This window comes from Colletotrichum destructivum, chromosome 1 (genome assembly GCF_034447905.1).
Source record: "Colletotrichum destructivum chromosome 1, complete sequence".
Classification (NCBI taxonomy): domain Eukaryota; kingdom Fungi; phylum Ascomycota; class Sordariomycetes; order Glomerellales; family Glomerellaceae; genus Colletotrichum; species Colletotrichum destructivum.
Window position 1 is genome coordinate 2,761,115 of NC_085896.1, and position 23,833 is coordinate 2,784,947.

Genomic DNA, 23,833 nt, shown 5'->3' on the forward strand with positions numbered 1-23,833 from the left:
CTAAAAGCACACTGATCGATGTTGCTGGCTCTAACCCCTGTACTGCTTTTTCTGATCAAGAAGCTGTATCAGGATACAGGAACTAAAGTAATTAGAGCAGTAAAATATGTCACAGGTACATTCCCAACCTTGAGTGTACAATATTGTCGGCCTAACGTACGTAGGTAGGAATAAATGTATAGGAGCCGGTGCTCAAGTCTAGCACTTTGTATAAACACATAAAGACAGGAAGACTGCATTGAATGTCGTTTGATTATGGCGATGTTCTTCTAGCATCAGTGTAGATAGGCGAAAAGACCCACCCTTAGGTCGACCCCATGGCCCCCCACACGGCACACCACATGTCTACCTGGTACGGTGCCTAAGCAAGCCAAGGTAGGTAAAGGTACCTAGCACGGTGGCAGCGGGACAGTGCACACCCACCTGGGGTAAATCCCGTTAGCGTCACTGAGTGTCCCACCAAGAGCCTCATGCTGCTGTCACTTCCCCGAGCAAGGACATCTAACGTCTCGAACATCACTCTTGTCACCAGCTGAACCTCGTCAACCCCAATATTCATCCTTGGAGGTTACAGTCGTTACACCCCATACATATGTCGCTGGCATATTGGTAACAATAGTTTGTTTGCACACACGAGCTCAGACCTAATTCTGACGACGAAAGCACTTCCACCAAGTTCAACGAGCCGCGCAGGACTGTCAAGGTCATGGCCCAGCATGCCTCGACGTCCGCAGACCTACAATGACTACGGCGCAGCTGTCCAGCAGGTTATATTCGGCTCTTAACCCTTTGTGCGAGAGTTGCGCGTACTGATTCGGAGTCATCCAGATCATCCTGACCTCGACCGACACAGACTTCCTCGATCGACTCATCCCTGTCCTCAAAGATGCCTCGCTCTCGAATCGAACCCCTTCGTTGATGCAGAATCTGGTCCGGTACTCCGAAGAGAGAGAAGCCGAAATCGAGAGAATAGGGTTGACAAAGCACGAAGAGTTTCTGGGTTCGGTGAACCAGCTACAGAGCGTACGCGAGGGCACCGTCGCGCTCACGGCAGAGATCCTGAGGCTAAACCAGTCCATTCAAGCAAGCACAGAGAAGCTTGCCGATCAAAAGCAAGCCCTAGTAAACACGAGGGCTGTACGGCAGAATATAGCCGATGCATCCGACGCACTGAAAGAATCCCTCAAGATTCTGCATGCCGTCAACCATGCCCACGACCTGATCCGCAAGAAGAAGTATTACGCGGCACTCAAATCTCTTGAGGACCTTCAGAATGAGCATCTGATTCCGACGATCCAGAACAAATATGCCACCCAACACAAGCTAGCGGATGTAATCCAAAAGTCAATACCAGCGTCACAGAAAACCATTTCCGAAGCTGTCATGACTGACCTAAACACCTGGCTATTTCGCATCCGCGAAACCTCACAGTTCCTCGGCGAGGTTGCGTTCTATCATACCGAGCTTAGGAGGGCGAGACAGAGAGAACGTGTGGAACGCGATAGCTATTTGAATAACTTCAGACTCAACTCATCCACCGAGCTGGTTTTTGACGAGAGCGAGGAATTCGATGTACTTGACAACGAAGAGCTGCAGGTTGATTTTACGCCACTCTTCGAATGTCTGCACATTCACGACGCCCTGGGACAGAGCGATAAGTTCCGTGCTGAGTATGCCACGACTCGCCGACAGCAGAAAGACTTGCTGCTACCAAGTACTATTGGACTCGTTGCAGATGACGAGTCTTCACTAAGTAGTTTACTTGAAGGCATCGCTGGTTTTGCCATCATTGAGAAGGCGACTATGCGGCGTGTTCCTCACCTACGATCTGCTGTTGATGTGGGTTCATGCTTCAATCAGTCGTTCGTTTCGATGCAGCTGCTAACAGACCATCAGGTTGACGAGCTCTGGGACTCTATGTGTCACACAGCCATCACACTTACCTCACAGGCGCTAAACGATGTAAGCAATGCCGAAATTCTTCTCAAGATCAAGGGAGTCATAGCTCTATTCATACAAACCATGGAGGTGAGGTTTCCAGTTCTCTGGCCATCCTGACATTACCTGAAGCCGAATTTTGCTAGGGTTGGGGATACTCTGTATCCATGCTCGACAACTTCCTCCTTACCCTATTTGATAAATATGCCGAGCTTCTGAAGCGACGATTCAGCGAAGATTTCCAAGAGGTAGGCGCCTCCATTCTGTTTCTGCGGTGCGTTACGTACCTGACGAAATTAGATTGTTTCGACGGATGACTACATGCCCATGGCCATCAACACCCGCGAGGAGTACGAGAAGGTGGTGAACGTCAGCTGGTTCTCTCAAGAAAAATCTCTGGAAGAGCTCAGGTAGTCTATTCAACCCCCGCCTGCCGATTGCCTGACTTCTAACCATTATTCAGTTTCCCCTGCGTGTTGCCATTCTCGCAAATGTATCCACTCTGCTGTATCGACATTCGAAACTTCTTGAACCAGTTCTACTTCTTCTCCGATGATCACTTTCAGCATCCTAACATCATCGACGATACGCTCCGCAAGGTAACAGATCCTTTGAACCAAAGAGCAAGACAATTTGCTGATCATACTATTCGTAGTCCCTGGATGAGCTTTTGACAGAGAAGGTCTGCAAGTCTCTTGTCGAGAGACTGAGCTCCCAGTACCTTGGGCAGATCGTGCAGATTCTTATCAATCTTGAGCACTTCGAAGCTGCTTGCCAAGAACTTGAGCAGCTCCTCATCAGAGCGAGATCGTCTACGTCAGCTGGCGGCCCTGTCACACTCGTTGCCACAGAGGAGTTCCGAAACAACAAAAAGACGGCCGAGAAGCGCATTTTCGAACTCGTCAACTCCAAGATCGATGACCTGGTGGATACCGCCGAATATGACTGGTATGTATCAGTCTAATCAGACGACAAGATTGAGACGAGTCGCAACACCATATGGATTGATCCAATCTAACACCATCTTATAGGATGGCAACCGCATCATCTCCCGATCCCAGCAGTTATATGCAGACGATGACCCGATACCTGTCCAATATCATGAATTCCACGCTTCTTGGCCTGCCGCGAGAGATCAAGGAACTCATCTACTTTGACGCTCTCAGCCACGCCGCCAACAAGATTCTTGTCAGGTTCCCTCCTGTGCTGGTCTAACCGCGTTTCTCGCTAATACATGCTATGTAGGCGTTACCATTGTCTTCTGACGTCAAGCATATCAATACCAATGCTGTTGCTGCACTGGCAAACGACGTGCAATACCTCACCGAGTTTGTTGACAGTCTCGAGAATGGAGCCATGCTCCGAGAAAACCTGGACGAACTACAACAAACCATCAACCTAATGCAGTCCGACAACCATGACGAGTTCTTTGACATCTCCATCCGCAACAAAAAGTATGGCCGCGTTGACGCCTTAAACGGTCCCATTCTGTTGGAGAAGTATGTCTCGGCCCTCCCCTTCATTGTTCGAAACCGCCTGACAAAATTACAGGCTTACTTCCAATGCCCAAGGTCCTACCCGCAGCGCTCCTCTCGCCAACTTCTCCTCCCGATTCGGTATGATGAAGTAAAGTACCTCATTTGCATCACTGGAGCTGTGGGGGGATATGTACACTTGCTGGATCATCAATCCCAAGCACCCAGTGTCGCGATACCACGCCTAGAAGCTCGCTGCGACAACCAATCAGTTGTATTTTCTCTCTCGTACTGCTACCAGACTGGCAGAAGCCCAGGCTGCATTGGCTCTCTCCTTCGCACTCAGACAACGTCACCTGGTCCACCCCATCGTGAGCATTGGCAGACCCGATGCCTTTACGTCATGATGGCTCTCGTCGTCAATAATGCATTCAACGCCGCGACGCCAGACCCAAACAGAAACAATATTTATGCCCCTTCCCGTCAGCTGTGGCATTCAAGGACAGAGGCAATCAGACTATGCACTCTTGATACCGAATAGTTCTACTCGAATTCCTCGGAGGACATAGGCGGCTATAGATATGTTAGACAATCCCCACCACACGATACCGTCTGTTGAGAGGTTACTTACCTGCTGAGGCTGCATCCCCCCGTATCCGTACATTCCCTCAATCTCGCCATACATGGGTTGTTGAGCTTGGCCGTAGGGAGCCGAAGGGCCTGGCTGTACTTGGCCAGGGTACATGTTGGGGTTCTGCCGGTAGTCTTGATCAGGGCCGAGGGCATGGCCAGCGAGGCCGTAGTCAGTTGCAGCCATGGGATGGGATGAGGAAGAGTGATTGGTGGCCTGTGGCAAGGAACCATGCTGGCCTGGTATCTGGGAAGCGGCTTGGGCCGGGACGCCTTGGGAAGCAGGAGCAGCTTGACCAGCAGTTCTTTTGGCATGGGACGAAGCCTCTTCGCGGGGCACGATATCGATGAGGAAATCAAACATGTCCGATTTGGCTAGCGCAGATGCTATGTCAGAGCGCTGCAGAGTCCTGCGCTTATTCTCTTCGGCGTGAATCCAGGCGCGCATGGTAAGCTCGGTGATAAAGATATCGCAACCCTTGGCAAAGAGGATCGGCGCTTCGGCAGAGATCATCTTGACTTCGGGGTCGGCTTTCATGACCTTTTTGATGCGGGCCAAGGGCAGCTGATGCAGTTTGTAGTCGTGATTATCGCTCTCCAAGTGATTAATCGTCTGCTGCCAGTAGGTTGTCAAGATGTCTTTGTACTGTCCGGTCAAACCCTGGTGAACCTGCGGTTGTAAGAGCGCGTCAGTCTGTCAGGCGCTCGCATTGCTGCTGGGATATGGGGGCACACGCACATTGGCCCAAGGACCGGTGTAGAGTTCGGCGGGAGCGAAACCCTGGGCGGAGAGCTATATTTGGACGTGGTTAGACGCAGTCGCTTGATGGAGGAGAGCTAGCCATCGCAGGCAGAAAGTCGTGTTCATGAATCAAGGGGGGTACGAACCGCAGCGCTCGCGCCTAGATGGAGGAGAAAAACGTCAGTATGATGGGAGCAAACAGAGGTGACGCGCACGCAGTGCACGCGTTGCGCCTGCCATAGGTAAGGGAGGGCATTGCTATTTCCCATTCTTTACTCACCGTAGTGACCGCCATGCGTTGTGTCGTAAACAGGCTGGGGCCGGCCCTGCTGGGGATGGGAGCCGGATTGATTCTGAGGATCCATTGCGATATGTTTGGCCGAGGCGTGAGGGTCGTGGAGGCGAAAAGCGATGCTCGAGTAGCGTGAGGTGCGCGCTGTAATTATGGACCAAGACTAAGGTGAGGTGAAGGGAGGTAGGTACCTCTGCCAGATGGCGCGAGTCGGGTGCGGTGTTGTGTCGCGAAAGGAACCCGTTCGTGAGGTAGGTAGGTTGGCACAGGACCGCTTGCTGTAGGCGCACGACGTTCCCTGCAGAAAACCCCACTGTTCAACTTCGTCTCTAGCGCAGATAAGTTAGTGGCCAGTACTTTGGGCCATCGGGGGCGGCTAGAGTGCACCAGAGCGTTGAAGGAGATAGATACCTTACTTGTGGGGAAGATGTATCTGTGCTCGCCTCAAGTACCTTAAATTTAGGCACCCTGCGTGACGGCGAAGGGATCAGATGCAATACCTAGACTGATAAAGACTGCCGCGGTATAGCTCGAATCTATTACGTGCAACACTCGAGTGTGACTTCAAGGCATAACATAACTTAAAAGAAGGAAGTGACGCGTCAGTGAGTTAGGAATAGCTGCACTCGACACAAGAGGATGCTGCCATCTTATCAGTCAGCGGCCGAACCAGATCGCACAGTTGCGATTGCGGCTGCTAGCAAAGTACTTGCAAATATCTTTCCTCGACATTTAGCTGCACAGGCCTTCAGGTAGCAGCCATGCGGCCCGACCAATGGTGCCTACGAGCGAAGGGCATGCATCAGCGAGCAAGGTTACTCGACAGATACCCTCAAGATTGGGCACTCATCATGTCTGTCAGCAAGCCTCTTTGGACCCAACCACCTTACCTTGGTAAATTATTGATGTATTTTGTCAGGGCTTGGTTGTCTACAAAACGGAGCTCACATGGATGCCTTTCAGGCGTTCTCGTACAGTCACGACGGCGGGCGGCGTACCCTCTTCAATCCTCACCGTCTTTAGACACTGCCAGTCGGTCATAAATGACGCGGCTCATGGTCAAAGTCGATGACCCATGTGGTACCTACCTAGTAATTGAGCGGTTGGGAAGAGAGTGGTGCCTGAGGCAAGATGAAGTCCGGCCTTGTCGCGCGCCTTACCTAATTATTTCTACGATGTACACAGTACTCAGTACATGCCTCACTCGTCTCCACCCCATTTCCAGCTCGCCCCACGTGGTTTAAGAAAGAAAAAAATTCCCAACTACCCGAATCTTCGTCGAATTTCCTTCCTTCGACCGTCTGAATTCAAAGCCGAGTTCCCCTTCGACTCTCACGGTTCAATCGCACTTCACCGCTATGCCAGAGCTGTGTGATGAGCGCCTCGATGAACTCCTGAAAGAAGCGGCAAGTCGCCTAGCGACTAAACAATTGTCGCGGCCGAAGGATTGCAGCTTGATCGCCATCGCGGCCGCGCCTGTCGATCCGACTCTGGAATCAAAGGCCCAGCCCAAAGCGCAAGAGTCGAAAAGCATTACGCTTCGCGATCCTAGGCCAGCGGAGGACAAGGTATGTTGCCGTGTATTCTCTACGTTCTCCCCCTTCTCCTGATGATAAGCAATCCCTTGCTTAACCTTCTTGATGTGGTGCCGGTGCCCGTATTGGGTTACCGCACCACGCCCTAATGATCATTTGTTTTCATAGTTACTCTGAATGAGAATACTCTTCATTTTGATACGTCGTTGGCAACATGTCTTGAATGCTTGCTAACGAAATCTGTTAGATACATGACAATGCTGGCCCAGGCTGGTTTGGGATTCCTAAGACGGATCCCAACGACCCCGACCTGAAACGGGATTTGCAGATCCTCCATATGAGAGGAACTGCCATTGATCCCAAGCGGCACTACAAGAAGGAGTCACTAAAGGCCAAAATGCCGCGGTATGCCCATGTGGGACGCATCGTTGAAGGCCCTACCGAATTCCATAGCGCTCGCTTGACACGCAAGGAGAGGAAGCAGACGCTTGTGGATGAGCTGCTTAGCGCTGAAAAAGCCTCGGGCAAGTTCAGATCCAAGTACGAAAATATCCAGGTGAAGAAGGCAAGCGGCAGAAAGGCGCACTACAAGAAATTGGTTGAGCGCCGCCGGCGCAACCGTCATTAAGCAGAACACTCAATACACAATACCCAGTCCAGATTACCCATCGTCCCATTGCAGTAGATTTGATTACATCGTGGTGGCTTGCCTCTCTCAACCTGGTGATATCACATATGTGCCAGGGAAATGGATAAAGCTACTATTTCGTTTTGGATACTTCTTCATCTTGCTGAGAGGGAGCAAGACGAGCACCTTGCCAACAAATCGAAATCAATCGAAACTGGCGTATGTAGTGTAGGGAGAGTAGAAAGGTGAATCGATGCAAATATGTATGCATGAAAGTTTACCCGCCTTATCGATATCCCACTTGAAGCGACTCCTATCCTCCTTTATATGAATATTTTGCGGGACCTCCAGATTTTATAGGATTGGTACAAATCTTACTTCCTTCGACACCACGAGTTGAATGGCAACGGCGGTTGTCACGCATTCGGAGACCATGCGTGTAACATCACTACTACGCCCGACGGCCCGCTGCCTGGCACGGCCAACGACACAGGTCTGTTCATCCCGCCTTTACGATGCAATCGCAGGCAACACGAAGGGGCTTGCAAGCTAATAGTTTCGTTCTATTCTTTCAGGCTATCGCTCAGCGACAGCCATGGCTTCGTAGCCTCGCCACAAGCACGCAACAGACCACATTCGGCAAGCCTGAAGCGTCGTAAGCGCCACTCATAACCTTCTGGGTCGCCCTGCGCATATTCCGTATGTTATGCTAACTCCCCGTCGGTTTGTAGGGAAAATGTTCTTGCCAAGAACGAGCAGGACGATCCGCGATACCCTCGAAGCATACAAGCCCTCTACCTTCAACCTCTCCGACGCGAGGCCGAATATGGCATTCCATCATGCGACCTTCAGCTGCGCTCATACAGTTTGAGGAACCTTGAGTTCTTCGCCGATTTTGCCCTCCGTGCCGCCTACTACCTCAAGCTTCCGGCTTTTGGCCCCGTGCCTCTTCCCCGAATCACCGAACGATGGACAGTCCCGCGGAGTAGTTTTATCTTTAAGAAGTCGCAAGAGAATTTTGAGCGCGTCACGTTGCGTCGCCTCGTCCAGATCCGTGACGGGAATCCGGAGACCGTGCAACTTTGGCTAGCGTTTCTGCAGAAACACGCGTACTACGGCATCGGCATGAAGGCCAATGTCTGGGACTTTGACAAGCTGGGTATGTGACCTTGTCGATCTCCGCGCAGTCTTTTGTCTGCTTCTGTATTTCAGCACTAACATTGCAATTTCCCCAGGCGTTGGCAAGACCATGGACACCATCGACCAAGCTGCTGGCGAGGTCATCGAGTCCAAGTGGAGCCACCTGGGTCAAAATCGGGACCTGGACACAGTCAAGAAGGTGGAAGAGTTCTTAGACAAGGTAAGATTCGATATCGACAGTGACAAACGGGCAGAAGGTGAGCGCCGGTTTGTCCAGGGCCGGTACAAGCGGGAGGAGGCGCTCAAGAGAAAGGAGGCAGCGGCGGCAGCATCAGATGCCGACTCTTGAGAATTTGGAAGGGCTCCATTGATAATGATGGATGCGGCGATCAGTCGATTTGTACTACGTATCTAGATGGGCCTTATGCGCCTCTGTATATCATAGCGAGAACCCGTATGAAAGGGTGTTTCCAGAAATAATCCACCTGTCGCCATTGTCCCCAGGCTTCCCACTAGTCACATGTTCTACCGAACTGACACTCGTTTGGAGGACCCTGTGGCGACGGAGCAATAAGGGAAATTTGCAACGCCCCGATATAACAATACACCGCAACGACTCACTCGTAATTTAGCTGTCGGTGAACAGGCCCGTGCTTGACATTCTGGACAATCGCCGGCCGAGCTTGTCACCAATTCTCTTAATTGCTCCTGGTGCAGTCAGATTGCCTCCTGTCGCCAACAGCTGAAATTGAGCATACAGGCAGAGATTTTCCAGTGGCATAGACTCACCACATCATAAAATTGTTTTTTCTTCTCACTTCCCCCTTTCTCGATTTTCTTTTGGCGCTAGGCGATCGTTTTCGGCGAGTGCCAGAGCAAGCGATTCTCGCCATGTGGCGGCACATGAGACCGGTAGCCCGCCGATTTAGGATCTCGGACGGACGACGTGCCGCATCGACTGAGAAGCCCAAGGTTGTCTTCTCAGGTATTCAACCCACGGGAACGCCCCATTTGGGCAACTACGCTGGCGCCATTCGGCAATGGGTGCAGCTCCAGAGCGAGCCGACCGACCTCTGCAAGCTTATCTATTCTGTCGTTGACCTACACGCTATCACTGTACCTCAACAAGCGAAGCAGCTGAAGCAATGGAAGAGGGAGACGCTGGCCGCCCTGTTAGCTGCTGGTATCGACCCCGAACGCTCGACACTGTTTTATCAATCTTCCGTATGAGGTGACCCTCTCTCTAAGTACCATTGCAGCGCGCGCGCGCACACACACACACACACACACACACACACACACTCTCTCTCTCTCTCTCTCTCTCTCTCGCCACCTTACTCACTCGTCTATGTATTGAGACTGAAACTATGTGCTAATTGCCTCAGTTATAGGTCTCGGCTCACTCGGAACTCATGTGGATTCTCAGCTGTACAGCTTCTATGGGTTACTTGTCCCGTATGACGCAGTGGAAGGTCAGTTGAACCATTGCTGTGTGTTTGGCCGCTTTCTCAGTTGCTAAAGTCATAACATCTCTCTAGAGCAAGTTGTCGCTCTCTTCTGATGCTACAATCCTCGATGAGGGTGCCAAGGCATCATTGAAGCTTGGCTTGTTCTCTTATCCAGTTCTGCAGGCTGCAGATATCCTCGTTCATCGGTTCGTAGGATTCCTCCAACTGACCACCTCACCTTGGCAAATATTTGAGTGCCGTGACGGATATTGGTTGCACCCCGCTAACCGTCCTTCCAGTGCCACACATGTCCCTGTAGGCGACGATCAGAGGCAGCACCTCGAGTTTGCTCGTGAATGTGTGACCAATTTCAACCACAACTTTGGCCCGCACCTCGTGCCCCCGGAGACCATCACATGTAAGCTCATCCATAACGCGTGTTGTCCGAACTTGGTTAACTAACTACGCACAGCTACGGCTCGGCGGGTCATGTCGCTTCAGCAACCTACGCAGAAGATGTCAAAATCAGCTGCTGACCCCAGGTCACGCATCCTCATCACCGACACGCCGGACGAGATTCACAAAAAGATCATGTGCGCCCGGACCGACTCCTCAAATCACATTTCTTATGATCCGGACAACCGGCCCGGGGTGTCAAATTTGTTGGAAATACTGTCAATTTTCGACGCCCAGGGAAGAAAACCGGCCCAGCTGGCCGAATCTCTTTCTCAAGAGTCCCTTAAAGACCTCAAGCAGGCCGTTTCTGCAGCTGTCGTCCAGGGGCTTGACGGAATTCGTGAGCGTTACTTTAACTTTTTATCAGCCGACGAGGGAAAATATCTCGACGCTGTCGAGGCACAGGGGGCCAAGAAGGCCCGTCTCAGCGCCGAGGAAACCATGGCCGCCGTACGAGTAGCCACTGGGCTTTGAAGCCAATTTGGCAGCTGTTCGTCCAGCAATTTTCCCGATACAGCCATTTCCTTCCCCCCCCCGGATTTCTGCCAGACCAACATGTACCATATGTACCTATCATGTCTCCAAAGGCCTGTAGAGCGACGTACGGAACCTTATACCATCAATGAGTGTCCATCATGGAACCTCCTTCGCACACCGCGACATTCCAATTGCCGAGGCCCTCCTATAATGTTCATTGACCCTTCAGCAGGCATCTTGCACCGGCCTCAAGAGGCATAGGCGAATTTAGATCCCCGTCCAGAGAGCCAGAACTCTCGTACGACTTGGTTGGTTCCTCTTGCACCCCTGAGACTACAGGCGGAAGTTAGCATTGATAATCATCCCTCCCTTCCACTCAGGTGTTTCGACTCACCCGATGATCTTCTTGAGAAAAACAGCCTTCTCTTCGGTGGAAATTTGATGCCCAGGGAATGACGGATCATGTAGAGCTTGCTCGAGCCATGTGCGAGCTTTGACATGGTGATTAACCATTTTCTTTAGAGGTTCGCTCAGCTTGTCCAACTCGCTCCTTGAGGCATTTCCACCGACGTTGCGGATGATGGAGTGAGCGAGCAACGGGCCGAGCTGGGATATGGCGTGTTCTATCGTTTTTTGTGCCTCTTGATCCCCGGTTTTCAGTGTCATGAATGTTGCCTGGGTCCTATGTTAGCACGATATCAACCAAAGGTGCACCTCGCGATGTAACGAACCCAGAAGTCAGCGGCTGCCGCTTTCGGCAGTGGTTCGCGTCCATCTAGTACCCGCAACGTGTACATGAATAAAAACTCGGCATGCGGAAGACAGTCGGCATGAAATAAGGCGGCGGCCTCCCGCGTGATCAGACGATTCGTGAACTCAATGCCGTTCTGCGCCAGTTCCGTGTCGGAATCTGGTTCTGTGAAGCCAAATCTGTCAGCAGTGCATCTGGGCGGGCTTTAAAAACTCTTTACCTGGCAGTTGCTGAAGTAGGCCTATGACCCATCCCAGAAGCTTGGCTCTAATTTCGTCCACGTCGCTCCTTTTCATGTTTCCCAGAGAGCTGAGGAACGAGCAGGCTGTGCTTACAAACAAGCCAATGCGAGGTGTTTGGGACGTTTGTTGGGTGAGATAGTCGCAAACAAGCCGAGGAGGAAAGACAAATGGACCAGCCTCAGTTTCTGAGAACCCTGTCCTGAAGATGTTACAGACACTCTCAGCCACTTCACCGCTTTGCGGGAACGAGGTTTGCAGCTGGGCAACCAGGGACAGAATCTCTGTTTGTATCTGGCCAAGTCTTGGATTTTGGGAGGTCGAGAATGAGTCTTTCTCTCTCTCTAAGTCGTAAGGGGCATCGCTCGGGGCCTGTAAACCTTTCCCAATGCTAATTAGACACCTCAACGCCCTCGAGGCCATGTGGAGAGGGAGTTCGGATTGTTCGGTCAACGTCGAACAACGATGAATGTCAAGAGTATTGCCCGCTGCATCACTCGGGAGCCTAGGCAAGGACAGCAGCTGCATGGACTTGCGAGCATCATGCTGAACGAAGGAAAGTAGAGCCTCAAGATGCCCTAGCCTTAAGTTTTCGTCAGGCACAGCTTGTATGACAGCCGCAATGGCTCCCATGATTCGCTCGCCAGCTAGACAATCTAGCAGGCTCTGCGTAGCGATGTTTTGATACTGGCTCAGGAATGCACTTGCCTCGGGTGCTAGAATAGACCGAGATGAGAAACACAGTCGTTGGATTGATTTCGCTGCAGGCCCAGCCAACAAAGGGTCGGCCAAGACAGAGAAGAGCAAATTTAACGCAGACGGAAGGCTCTGCGTCTCGCGCTCGAAGTAGTCAGAATACCTCTCAATCAAAGATATGCAGGTCTGACGTGTACGACCTGGCATATTATCCCTCGATGTCTGTAGCAGGTCGAACAGGGGCGAAGAAAAGACAGCCCTGAGTGTGTCGTCGCACCTGGCGTCGCCGGCCACACAATCAGCTAGAGACCCCAGACAGAACGCAGAAGCCTCGAGATTTGACCATGACTCTGGCGACAGAGACTGAAGAGTGAGATTTCCGAATGTCGAGATCAATGATGGGCCTGTCACTGTGAATGACGATTGAAGAAGGTCAGCGACATCCTTCCTTGCATCGCTGAACCCTGCCCGGTCGGCCGAGTCCCAGCCAGCAAGAACACTACTAGCTGGATAGGCGATCCGCTGCCAAACGGCAGAGATGGCTTCCAGAACGTGGGATGTAGCCGTGGACACCCAAGCCTTGGCCTCTTCGTCCTCCGAGTAGATGCTGTCCGTCAACGTCTCAACATAGGTAGACCAGAATTCGAGGGCAGGGACGAATATTTTGTCTTCGCTGACAGGGTATCCTTGAGCAGAGAGCAGTCCGCGCAGACGCGCAAGAAAGCGTGATGATCGGGTATCAATGCTGTGGATTAGAGCCTCGACCTTGGAATCACCAAGTGCGAGCATGAGCTGCCCGAACTGGATAGAATCGAACTCGAAATCCCCCTCAACAAGCCGTTGATAGCGTTCGTGAGACCACTGGGTCTCGAAGAGGGAAAAGAGAGATTCGTAGTGGTCTTCCGTCAGAAAACCGGAGTAGTTGGAGAGTATATCAGAAAGTAGCTCGACAGCCGCCTCGTACAACTCCTCTTCAGCCAAGGCCGCAATCGTAGGCTGGATCAACTCACGTAGAGAGCGAATGAGCTCGTCGTGATGTGTCGATACCCTCTGGGAGAACCAAACCCAAGACTACGTGTTGTCAAGTGAGTAAACGCTCCAGACGAAGCATTATGCGATTAGGCCTTTGGGGGGGGGGCTTACCTGCAAGCAAATGATAGAGTCTTTCTGAATGACGCGGTCTATGGTATCTGCAGACACCTGGCGTGAGAGACCGTGAGACATCAGAGCCAGTGCGTCTGGAATGTTGCGGGTAATCGTCTCGTATAAGCCCATGCTGCTAAGTCGTCAGTAGGAGTGAAGGTCGTATGTCCCCAGGGCTCACTTACTGTTTTGCTGAGTTCATTTCCACCTTGGCTGCTTCGTCTACCAGAGCCCCCGAGAACCACAGCGCTGCCTGGAGTTTTCGAGAATGAAGTGTATGCAGAACGTGGGATGTGCTTATAGACCCATCAGCCCTTTCGCTAGGCAAAGCGCTTCCCTCGGACAAAGAACAGCAAAGATGGCGGATACACAACTCCCACTGAGAAGGGAAGCAAAGAAAAAGGGTGACCAAGGCTGAAGACAGCTTTCTAATAACCATGGCCCCAGAACCATCGTCCAGTGACTTGACAAACCAGCCAATCAGGTTTTGACGGAGTTCTGAGGCATCGTCGCCTGACAAAGATGAGCTATCTGCCACGTCAGTAACTGTGGGAGAAAACGATGAAACAATGCTAGAAAAGGGGTCGTACCTCTCGGTGTTCAACTTGACGATCAGGGTGAGGGCGCCGAAGAACTTGACCTTATCATCTGCGTGGGCTAGAAGATCCCGAGCGATCCACCAGCCGGATGGCGATCGTTGCATGCGATGAAGGGTCTCTTGAATTCGTGCGATCGTCTGGGGGGGTGCCGGCTGATAAAGAGCCAAAACGAGCTATGTACAGTCAGCCAAAGGTGTAATCAGCTGTAGGTAAGTCGGGTAGCTAACGGCTTCCGCCTCTTGGATGGTTGACGGCGGCATCGGGCTCTCCATGGTTTTGAAGATACAGCTGTTCTTAGCCTGCCAATACTGCTGTCCTCGCAAGCCCGTTGGAAAACTCTCTGGGCAATGAAAGGGTTGGCGTCGTGAGATTTGATGATCGGGCTCAAGAGCTTTAATCGTGACTCGGGCTTCAGGCCAAGCAAAAGTAATGTGTGAGTATAAATGCTGAGCGGTGGAACAACGTTTGTCAAAAGACTTTGAATCCCCAATCGGAAAGGAATAAAAAAAACCAGGCCAGATTTGCCGAACAAGGTGAAAGTATGAGTAGATGTTCTTACTCTCTCGCGATTGACGGTCTCTTGGCAGGTCGACTTGTTGCTTGTTGGAAAATACTCGATGATGGAAGGTTCCCAGATATGCAACTAAAGGAGTGACACCAGATACTTGCGATGCTCCAGAAACGGAAGTAGCGCATTGCGCAAGACAAAGATACCTAGCCAACCAATGTTGGGTACCTTGGTCAGTGGTCACGGTGTAGGCGCAACGGCGAGGAGACGGAATTGGGCCGGAAGCGAAGTGTACCTAGTGTGGGGCAGACATTGCCCAATGTACCTAGAAGGAGCGTTTGTTTCGTTATGCCTAGAGTACCCGTAGGTTGATTCAAGCGGATACAAGCTTTTGATACAATTTCTGTTCGCTACTCTTGTGGAGAAAATCAGAGAAGAGGAAGACTCTTAGAGTATCGGAGTAACCAGATAAGGGTTTTGATGAGGTTTAAAATCGTATGCCTAGGTAAGTACCTACTAAGGTAGAGATAGTCTATTGTTATGGGAATCAGCTTGCGCGATGAGGTAAAGGTACCTACCTACCTACCTTCTGATGACAGCTAGGCGCCTTGTGCATTCAGAGCGGTTGGAGCTACCCCACCACGACTCGGTCGGTGCTCCTTCCACTGCTGCCCCCTCACTGTCCCGTCACTGCCCGTCCAGCCGTTTCCCCGCCATCTGCACGTCAAGCCACCTTTGGTGTTGAGTCAATATTTCAGTTGTGAAGGGATTGCCCTCATAGAAAGACTCGATACCTCCTCATCCCCTTCTGTTCTTCATGCTTAGGAGAAGTCTTCGTCCCGCCTTCAGTCTCGTCCGCCGACCCGGCCCAGCATATCCAGTGACAAGAACACCGTTCCTATCAATTCAACCAGCCGGTAGGCTTCGTATCTCGTCATCAATTGGCCTCGGCCGTCGAGCATTGCACCAAGTTCCAGCCATCGACATGGAGCGAATTGACACAACCAGTCGCCTCTCGAGGCTCCGAGAGCTGATGAAGGAGCGCAACGTCGATGTCTATGGTAAAAACGCGTAACCACGTCCCTGCTGGAGTGCGACATAGATACTGACTTGCCACCCTATACAGTCATCCCCTCCGAAGACTCTCACGCCTCCGAATACATTGCTGGCTGCGATGGCCGTCGAGAGTTCATCTCTGGCTTCAGCGGCTCTGCTGGGTGTGCTGTTGTCACGCTGGACAAGGCAGCCTTGGCCACTGACGGAAGATACTTCAACCAGGCCTCGAAGCAGCTCGACCAGAATTGGCTGCTCTTAAAGCAGGGCCTACAAGACGTCCCCACCTGGCAGGAATGGTCTGCTGAGCAATCCGCCGGTGGGAAAGTTGTTGCTGTCGACCCCGAGCTGGTCACGGGCTCAATCGCGAAGAAGCTTGCTGAAAGGATCAAGAGATCAGGTGGCTCTGATCTGTTACCCTTGAACGAGAACTTGGTAGACCTTGTTTGGGCTGGAAACCGTCCGACTCGCCCCAAGAACCCCGTCAAGGTATTGCCCGTAAAGTTCAGCGGCAAAGATGTCGGGACCAAGTTGAAGGAGTTGAGGCAAGAGTTAAGCAAGAAGAACTCACGCGCCTTCGTTGTCTCCATGCTGGACGAAATTGCCTGGCTTTTTAACCTTCGTGGCGACGATATTCCCTACAACCCCGTTTTCTTCTCATACGCTATCATCACATCAGACTCGGCAACCTTGTACGTGGACGACTACAAACTGGGAGAGGAAACTCGGGCCTACCTTGCAGGCAATGACGTTATTGTGAAGCCCTATGAGGCCATCTTCGACGCCATTAGTATCCTCCGATCTTCCGACAAGCCTACTGAGGCGACATCGGGGGCCCCTTCCAAGAAATTTATGATCTCGACTAAGGCTTCATGGGCCTTGAAATGTTCCCTCGGCGGAGATGGTCAGGTTGACGAGGTTCGCAGTCCAATCGGAGACTCCAAGGCTGTTAAGAACGATAACGAAATGGCTGGCATGAGGGCTTGCCACGTTCGAGATGGGGCTGCCTTGATCGAGTACTTTGCCTGGCTGGAGGATCAGCTAGTCGCGAAGAAGGTCAAACTGGACGAAGTGCAGGCAGCTGACAAGTTGGAGCAGCTTCGGTCGAAGCAAAAGGATTACGTTGGGCTGTCCTTCGATACCATCTCCTCGACCGGTGCAAAGTAAGTAGACATTCCCTGCCGTCACTGTCCCACTTCCTCGACTCCTCCCGCCCTCATGCTTTTCATCTACGAGCAACTGATGTTAACCTTCCCCAAGTGCTGCTGTAATCCATTACAAGCCTGAGCGTGGCGCTTGCTCCGTTATCGATCCTGCTGCCATCTACCTATGCGACTCTGGAGCTCAGTATCTTGATGGGACGACCGACACTACGAGAACGCTCCACTTCGGACAACCGACCGAGGCCGAGAAGCTTGCGTATACCCTAGTGCTCAAGGGCAACATTGCATTGGACACTGCCATCTTTCCAAAGGGAACGACAGGCTTCGCTCTTGACTGCCTGGCTCGTCAACACCTGTGGGTAAGTGGAAATACCTAAGCTTGCTTTTCTCAAATTGAATGTCTAATGTGGCTTGTCTTGCAGAAAGAAGGTCTCGATTACCGTCATGGAACAGGGCATGGCGTTGGCTCCTACCTCAATGTACACGAGGGCCCCATTGGCATCGGTACTCGCGTCCAGTTTGCCGAGGTCGCCCTGGCGCCAGGCAATGTCGTGTCAATCGAGCCTGGCTTCTATGAAGATGGATCATACGGCATAAGAATCGAGAACGTGGCCATGGTGACGGAAGTCAAGACAAAGCATTCTTTTGGCGACAAACCCTACCTGGGATTCGAGCACGTCACTATGGTCCCCTACTGCCAAAATCTCATCGAACCTAGCCTCCTGACGGTGGAAGAGAAGGCCTGGCTCAACGCGCACAACGCAGACATATTCCAGAAAACCAAACACTACTTCCAGGATGACCCGTTGACCCTAACATGGCTGACACGAGAGACGCAGCCTTTATAGGAGGGGCAGGCCTAGAAGTGGACGAAAGCGGCAAGAGTAAAGGTAGCAGCAAACGATAGCCGAAATACAGCGTTCTTGAATGGCTTTGCCAAAACAGCCTTGCCCAGTCGCTCCTTGAGACCCAGAAGACGCGGCAAGTCCAAGCCATATCGGTGTGCAAGCTGCGAAGGCGAGGTTAGCGTGTGATGTGGTCTGCGACACCAGGGAGGCAGATGGTACATAAGAGGTAAACATGATCAAACCGGCGAATAGAACCAACGTGTGGGACAAAAAGCCCACCAGAAGTCCGGCACCGAACCCTGCAGCCGTGTTAGCAAAGCAGGCTTTCGTGGCTGGACTATCGTAGGCTGGCCAGTATACCAGATAAAGTGCCACTTGAGAGCTGCCTTATGGCATCGGGGCTCAACCCCCCAAAGGAGCGCCTCTGGGCGTGAGAAGCTTGTGATGCGGGTGGCGAGAGATGAAAGTTGAGGTGATTGGGCGTTTGTCGGCAATGCAGCGAGTAGGCGACGCAGACGCCAGTTCCGACGGGCCATGCCAGGCGCCGACCGCTGAATCTGGCAGAGAGAAGGCCACTCATGGTGTATTAGGGTTGAAGAGTGATGGTGTTGAAGAATTGAGTGCGTGAGATCTCGGCAGGATTATCGGCTGCCAAAGCTGATTGAGACGTCCAGACCAGCGGTTTTGTGTACAGGTTGATGATACGGACGTATGGCCGCGTAGAAAACAAGGTATGTTTTGTAGAAGGTGAAGTCAGGATATATGAGGTAGGTGAGAGATCGATCTAGGGACGTTAGACGAACTCGAGGTTGCCAAGTTAGGTGCGCATTGTTACCAGGTAGGATAAGGTAGCTAAAGAAAGCGGATACAGCCTCGGACCTAAGTACCTACGTAACTTGGGTACATAAGTACTTTGCGTCCCACTGACGTAAGGAGCCTGCCTCGTCACTGAGCTTGAAGCTAGCTACGACTTACATGGTAGGTAAGCATTAGGCTATGGATGCATCAACCAAAAGGACAGATGCGTACCCCGGTTCTAGTAACTACTCGGCTCCCACTATTCTTTTGAACGTTTCACATTGGAAGAGAACCAAACTCACCGAGTACACTATAATGCAATGCTATTAATGTGCCTGGTTATCACCACTCTTCCAGCAACGCAGTGGAATGTCCCTTCGACATTCCCAACCATCGAGAATGCCTCCCTCTCCTTACGCAACACTTACTACAGTATATGACCGTGTCCTGGTCCCTACATTCAATTGAGTTGGAGCAGAAAAAATACAAAAATAAAATGCCACCAACACCTTAGACTCCGTACCCAACCACCGCCACCAATGACCTGGGTATATTGTACAGCAATGACAGGAATCAAGTGGCTCATGGTAGCCGCGCAAAAGTTTCTCTCGCCTTGTGGCTCTATGCGTAATGAAATCAACCCAATCCACCCCAGACGCCCCGAATGCGCCTGGCAAGCTGAATATCCTTTTGCATAATGGTCACTCTCTTGGCGTGGATAGCGCAGAGGTTGGTATCTTCAAACAGGTGAACCAAGAAAGCCTCGGCGGCTTCTTGAAGTGCCTGTATTGCTTGTGATTGCCACCGCATCGCCTCTCCCCGGGGTCTTACCGACTCGGCAATTTCGCGGACCTAGGGGAATGTCAGCAGAGGTTTTTTATCGACGAGTAATAGTGGGCATTGTGTGGCGCGTACAAGTCGAGAGAAGGGAAGCTGACGCAGCAGAAGCTGGGTGCCGCTCTGGTATTTTCGGATTTCCCTGAGAGCAACTGTGCCGGGTCTGTAGCGTCGCTTGCCTCGGTTGGGAATTGGGTCACCAGCTGTACAGTGGTCAGAGTCTTGCCTTGGTGGCCATGATCATCGGGTGTCTTACGTTGTACATCACTCTGGCGCGATTTTCGACGTGAAGCGTCCGACTGTCTCTTCCTAGGAGGCATAGCACCAGCGAGAGCTTGTCAGCCTCGTGGTGCGTATCCGCGGCCGTAAGGATCTTTGCGCAGGCTTCAATGGAACAATATCTCAGGCTCGAGATAGCGGAGATGGAACGATCCTTTCTCAAAGGATGCAGCAAGCGCCGGCGGGCTGGATGTCAAGCAAGCGACGATCAAGTCGATGGAAGAAGGCCTCGGCGAAGACCGGGGCGGCGACAGCGCAGAGGTAGCTTAGAGGATGTCGATTGGTCTTTATAATCAGGAGAGTGGTGGTAAGCCGCAAAGTCAGGTTGAAGAATCGGTTTGCAACGACAATGGCGGTTAGCAACAAAGTCAGGCACGGGTGTGACGAAGCGAACTTGGGAATTGCTAGTCTATCTCTTAGACTTACCAGCCCCTCGGGTTTTCGGGTTTGCGACCAGGGGGGCAGCTGGCAAACGCGATTTCTCGCGTAGCTTTCGCGTGCCCATTCAATCTAAATCTACCGTATCAATTATTAGGTAGCATGCATGTTTTCGCACTGTGCGACGGCTGACCTTTGACTGTCTAGGATCATGGATAACAGGAGGGAAATTATGACACCTTACGGAGGAACTGCAAGGCTGTCCTGCGCACCAGTTTGAATAGGTGTCTGTCGAACGAGGTGGTGGACGTCAGCGTTTGAGGTCCCTAGGGTACCCCTCGTCCTGCAGCGTCATCAGTCGCCAGCTGGCCTTAACATAACGCACGGTATCTTATCGATTAGCAGTCGCGGCAAATGTGACAACACATACCCGACCGGTAATGCACTGGACTTGACACCAAAGGCCACCTCTCATCGTACGACCTGTTTACTTTTGCGCTGCCTTATTCAACCGCTAATCCTCCGCCTGGCTGCTTGTCTCGTTCTCGTGAGGGTTCCGATCAAGCATTCTGGCCAGCAACCTATTTACCCATCCATCCTCATTGACACGGAATACAACGACTATCCGATAGCAACGTAATCCACCTGGTGTCAGATGAGCTACACCTTGTTCACAAACAGCATCAGAAGACGTCCTCCCTTGTGTACCACCTTTCTTTCGCTACACTTGTCGTTGCTGGACAACAGCTCCTCTGCAGGCCGCAGAAATACACTATTCTTACGTGTCTCAATCGCTGGGAAATGAGCGCAGCTGCCTCACTTCTTGCTTTCTTCTGAAGCACCACTCGGACAGTTCACTACACGGCATGGATCAGATGATGGGTGACGGGGGCAGGTTCCCGCTCGAGACGTGGTTCTGGGAAATGCCCATATGCACCCGATGGTGGACGACGGCTACCGTCCTTACCAGTGCACTCGTCCAGTGCCAAATGGTCACCCCCTTCCAGCTCTTTTACAGCTTTCGTGCTGTCTTTGCGAAATCACAGGTTCGTCCTTTCGTCTCTGCTTCCTGCTTCCGACCTATCCGCTGCCCCTCCCCTCCTCCCATACGACGGTCAATCCGCGATGCCTGTTTCCCAATAAGGCGAGATGAGTATATCCTGACTTGCACTACAGTACTGGCGTCTTCTGACCACCTTTCTCTACTTCGGTCCCTTTTCGCTCGATCTCCTGTTCCACGTCTACTTTCTTCAGCGCTACGCCCGTCTCCTCGAAGAATCCTCCGGTCGTTCACCAGCCCACTTCTCGTGGTTGCTTATCTACTCTATGACGAGCCTTCTACTTCTCTCGCCACTGGTCTCGATGCCATTCCTCGGTCATCCTCTGTCATCCACCCTCGTCTACATCTGGTCGCGACGCAACCCCGATACGAGACTCAGCTTTCTCGGCTTGCTGGTCTTCACTGCCCCTTACCTTCCCTGGGTTCTTATGGCTTTCAGTCTCGTTCTGCACGGTTCTATTCCCAAGGATGAGATTATGGGTGTTGTCATTGGGCACATTTGGTATTTCTTCTCCGACGTGTACCCGCCCTTGCACAATGGCTCGCGTCCATTCGATCCCCCAAGTTGGTGGCGAAGACTCTTCGAGCGGCGGCCCACTGAAGAAACATTGGATGGCATCAATAACGATATTGTCGTCGCTGGTGGACCAGAGCTCGCCCCCGACGTTCGATGAGAATATGTACTCGGGCCTTTCAAAAAGCACACGCACGCACGAGAAGACAGTGGGATTATTAACATTGGCATGGCTTCGGCGTTCAGGTCAGGATTGTCGCGATTCTGCGACCCCTTCATTTGCATCAGCATTTCGCCATGCACATAGCGCCCTGGCAAACGTGCCTTATCGCGTAGGTAGAGCTGACTTGGAGTGTCGCAGTCCATGGCTCTAATAGGCACCGCTACTACCTAAGTTCAATCTACATACATCATGCGCGTCCATCTTTCCTGCAACGTGTTGAGGACTTTCCAGGCTGCTGCAAGCGTCGGTGAAGCAAACGAGGACTTGTCTTTGCGAGTTATTGTACTTTGATTATTGTACACCGAGTCTCCAGACCTTGAGGACTATGGTGTAGAGACGAAAGCCCCCGGCTTGGCTGAGATTGTCAATTGCTATGTAGACGCCGGCCTGATGTTGGCAGGCTGAAAATGACCCCACGTGCTGTCGAGAAAGCTGCTGAAGATTGGACGAGGGGTGAAGCAATGTGGTGCGCATTTGGATTGGGCACAATCTGATGACCCCACCTACAGAGCCAATTGCGTCATTTCAAAAAGTTACCAGACCTCGACTACCTCGTCCGCATCTCGTCTACTACTATACTACCACACGTACGCATAAGAACAGGTTTGGTATACCGTCGGCTGATCTGAGCCCACCAGAGTACACCTCTTGTTAGTAGTCCGTTATTCTCCTGACAATGCTCAAGAACCTGATGTAATGCGCGCTTCCAGACACGAAACCTTAAACCTTTGCGACAAGACACCGACTACCCAACATGAAAGCGTACTGGTACGACAACCTCGATGTAAGTCTTGAAGAGCAGCCAACGAACCGGTCGGTCGAATGACTTGCCACAATCTCCATGGCGAGGTCTTTGCTGACCATCCGTAATACAACAGGGTGACCAGCGCCTGGCGCACGACTCGGGCAAGGAAGTCACTATCGGCGAGCTGAAGAAGCTTGGTGTCTTCTATCACCGAATCCCCGACCTCGACGGCGTCAATCAACTCGCGTCCGAACGTGGTTACAGAAACAGAGACGAGATTATCGTCTCGCCGGAGAAGATGGGTGACATCTACGAGGAGAAAGTCAAGTCGTTCTTCCACGAGCATTTGCACGAAGATGAGGAAATTCGCTTTGTTCGCGATGGCCATGGCTATTTCGACGTGAGGGACGTTGATGACGCTTGGATTCGAATTCGCGTGGAAAAGGTGGATGATCGCATATCAAATACATACAGCAGGCAGACTAACCATAGACAGGACGATTTGATCATCCTGCCCGCCGGCATTTACCACCGATTCACCACAGACGAGTCTAACGTGAGCGGCACCCATTTGTTGGGAGAGTCCTGGCTGACTGCAAGCAGTACATCAAAGCGATGAGGCTCTTCAAGGACGAGCCCAAGTGGACCCCTCTAAACAGGACCACCGATCTAGACGTGAACCCGCACAGAAAGGAATACGTTCAGCAGTACCTTCAGAGTGAGATTTCTGCATGATTACACCTGCGCCGATCAGGACGGTTCAACCGCAACAGATGGGCATCGTGTATGAAATTAATGCAAGTGTCTATTGTATGTGTGGTGTTTTTTATTCTATTTTCTAAAGCATTTTCGCTCACTGCTGCTCATCCATTCCCACTAGTTTGAGACATGCACTGTGTCGAGGTTTTTGGGACTGGTCTACCTACCTGCGAAGTATGTGGTATAGGAGGGGGGGAGGGTAGAGTCACAGACCGCTTAACTACCATCTATGATGGGGATGAAATCTTAGTATCTTCAGGCGCCATAAAAGCTCCGCGGGCCTGCTAAGGTGTTAGGTTGAGTGTAGCTTCAAAGTGATGAGACCTAGGTAGGTAGTGATGAAGATAGAAGCATAATCCCATCGACGGCCTTCGTTACTTAATTACTCGGCTGTTCTGCATATGTTACAAGCCGTTATCTAGAAATTCAGTCAATGCTTAGGTAACTTTGGGGAGCCCAACTTGGTAAGGTATGCACGG

At 51.8% G+C, this 23,833-nt stretch overlaps 11 protein-coding genes across 11 annotated transcripts; 7 read left to right on the top strand and 4 right to left on the bottom strand.

Annotated features, from left to right (window-relative positions):
* The first annotated feature begins 458 nt into the window (after positions 1 to 458).
* CDEST_00835 (Putative exocyst complex component EXOC6/Sec15, EXOC6/PINT-1/Sec15/Tip20, domain 2) lies at positions 459 to 5,498 on the top strand. Its single transcript, XM_062916994.1, has 13 exons — positions 459 to 767; positions 829 to 1,839; positions 1,897 to 2,028; positions 2,085 to 2,186; positions 2,239 to 2,348; positions 2,402 to 2,537; positions 2,594 to 2,886; positions 2,970 to 3,126; positions 3,184 to 3,437; positions 3,490 to 3,992; positions 4,051 to 4,713; positions 4,783 to 4,945; positions 5,066 to 5,498. The coding sequence occupies exons 1-10, from the start codon at positions 717 to 719 to the stop codon at positions 3,566 to 3,568; spliced, it is 2,325 nt and encodes a 774-aa protein (XP_062773045.1). The 5' UTR covers positions 459 to 716; the 3' UTR covers positions 3,569 to 3,992; positions 4,051 to 4,713; positions 4,783 to 4,945; positions 5,066 to 5,498.
* On the bottom strand, positions 3,957 to 5,150 carry CDEST_00836 (Putative histone H2A/H2B/H3, histone-fold; the record flags this gene model as incomplete). Its single annotated transcript, XM_062916995.1, has 5 exons — positions 3,957 to 3,986; positions 4,045 to 4,713; positions 4,783 to 4,836; positions 4,932 to 4,945; positions 5,066 to 5,150. 5 exons carry the CDS (start codon positions 5,148 to 5,150, stop codon positions 3,957 to 3,959), a joined length of 852 nt encoding a protein of 283 aa, XP_062773046.1.
* An 876-nt stretch (positions 5,499 to 6,374) lies between the features above and the next one.
* Positions 6,375 to 7,288, top strand: CDEST_00837 (Putative Fcf2 pre-rRNA processing). Its single transcript, XM_062916996.1, has 2 exons — positions 6,375 to 6,645; positions 6,860 to 7,288. Exons 1-2 carry the CDS (start codon positions 6,436 to 6,438, stop codon positions 7,238 to 7,240), a joined length of 591 nt encoding a protein of 196 aa, XP_062773047.1. The 5' UTR covers positions 6,375 to 6,435; the 3' UTR covers positions 7,241 to 7,288.
* Positions 7,289 to 7,621: 333 nt separating this feature from the next.
* Positions 7,622 to 8,881, top strand: CDEST_00838 (Putative small ribosomal subunit protein uS10). The gene is made up of 4 exons (XM_062916997.1): positions 7,622 to 7,733; positions 7,816 to 7,895; positions 7,972 to 8,399; positions 8,476 to 8,881. The coding sequence occupies exons 1-4, from the start codon at positions 7,641 to 7,643 to the stop codon at positions 8,727 to 8,729; spliced, it is 855 nt and encodes a 284-aa protein (XP_062773048.1). The 5' UTR covers positions 7,622 to 7,640; the 3' UTR covers positions 8,730 to 8,881.
* Positions 8,882 to 9,271: 390 nt separating this feature from the next.
* CDEST_00839 (Putative aminoacyl-tRNA synthetase, class I, rossmann-like alpha/beta/alpha sandwich) lies at positions 9,272 to 10,758 on the top strand (the record flags this gene model as incomplete). The annotated part of the gene is made up of 5 exons (XM_062916998.1): positions 9,272 to 9,604; positions 9,772 to 9,852; positions 9,919 to 10,034; positions 10,128 to 10,246; positions 10,301 to 10,758. The coding sequence occupies 5 exons, from the start codon at positions 9,272 to 9,274 to the stop codon at positions 10,756 to 10,758; spliced, it is 1,107 nt and encodes a 368-aa protein (XP_062773049.1).
* A 251-nt stretch (positions 10,759 to 11,009) lies between these two features.
* On the bottom strand, positions 11,010 to 14,461 carry CDEST_00840 (Putative armadillo-like helical protein; the record flags this gene model as incomplete). Its single annotated transcript, XM_062916999.1, has 8 exons — positions 11,010 to 11,094; positions 11,156 to 11,436; positions 11,493 to 11,677; positions 11,733 to 13,518; positions 13,591 to 13,723; positions 13,776 to 14,117; positions 14,181 to 14,362; positions 14,417 to 14,461. 8 exons carry the CDS (start codon positions 14,459 to 14,461, stop codon positions 11,010 to 11,012), a joined length of 3,039 nt encoding a protein of 1,012 aa, XP_062773050.1.
* A 959-nt stretch (positions 14,462 to 15,420) lies between these two features.
* Positions 15,421 to 17,770, top strand: CDEST_00841 (Putative creatinase, peptidase M24, peptidase M24B, X-Pro dipeptidase/aminopeptidase P). The gene is made up of 4 exons (XM_062917000.1): positions 15,421 to 15,758; positions 15,824 to 16,913; positions 17,011 to 17,272; positions 17,336 to 17,770. Exons 1-4 carry the CDS (start codon positions 15,515 to 15,517, stop codon positions 17,759 to 17,761), a joined length of 2,022 nt encoding a protein of 673 aa, XP_062773051.1. The 5' UTR covers positions 15,421 to 15,514; the 3' UTR covers positions 17,762 to 17,770.
* Position 17,771: 1 nt separating this feature from the next.
* Positions 17,772 to 18,377, bottom strand: CDEST_00842 (uncharacterized protein). Its single transcript, XM_062917001.1, has 3 exons — positions 18,122 to 18,377; positions 17,981 to 18,060; positions 17,772 to 17,922 (listed from the first exon to the last, which is right to left on the bottom strand). The coding sequence occupies exons 1-3, from the start codon at positions 18,339 to 18,341 to the stop codon at positions 17,773 to 17,775; spliced, it is 450 nt and encodes a 149-aa protein (XP_062773052.1). The 5' UTR covers positions 18,342 to 18,377; the 3' UTR covers position 17,772.
* A 490-nt stretch (positions 18,378 to 18,867) lies between these two features.
* On the bottom strand, positions 18,868 to 20,074 carry CDEST_00843 (Putative histone H3/CENP-A, histone H2A/H2B/H3, histone-fold). The gene is made up of 3 exons (XM_062917002.1): positions 19,653 to 20,074; positions 19,475 to 19,599; positions 18,868 to 19,411 (listed from the first exon to the last, which is right to left on the bottom strand). Exons 1-3 carry the CDS (start codon positions 19,714 to 19,716, stop codon positions 19,196 to 19,198), a joined length of 405 nt encoding a protein of 134 aa, XP_062773053.1. The 5' UTR covers positions 19,717 to 20,074; the 3' UTR covers positions 18,868 to 19,195.
* A 407-nt stretch (positions 20,075 to 20,481) lies between these two features.
* On the top strand, positions 20,482 to 22,272 carry CDEST_00844 (Putative derlin, Rhomboid-like superfamily). Its single transcript, XM_062917003.1, has 2 exons — positions 20,482 to 21,099; positions 21,230 to 22,272. The coding sequence occupies exons 1-2, from the start codon at positions 20,920 to 20,922 to the stop codon at positions 21,785 to 21,787; spliced, it is 738 nt and encodes a 245-aa protein (XP_062773054.1). The 5' UTR covers positions 20,482 to 20,919; the 3' UTR covers positions 21,788 to 22,272.
* A 119-nt stretch (positions 22,273 to 22,391) lies between these two features.
* Positions 22,392 to 23,736, top strand: CDEST_00845 (Putative acireductone dioxygenase ARD family, rmlC-like cupin domain superfamily). Its single transcript, XM_062917004.1, has 5 exons — positions 22,392 to 22,500; positions 22,561 to 22,634; positions 22,729 to 23,040; positions 23,092 to 23,151; positions 23,199 to 23,736. The coding sequence occupies exons 2-5, from the start codon at positions 22,605 to 22,607 to the stop codon at positions 23,328 to 23,330; spliced, it is 534 nt and encodes a 177-aa protein (XP_062773055.1). The 5' UTR covers positions 22,392 to 22,500; positions 22,561 to 22,604; the 3' UTR covers positions 23,331 to 23,736.
* The last annotated feature ends 97 nt before the right edge of the window (positions 23,737 to 23,833 follow it).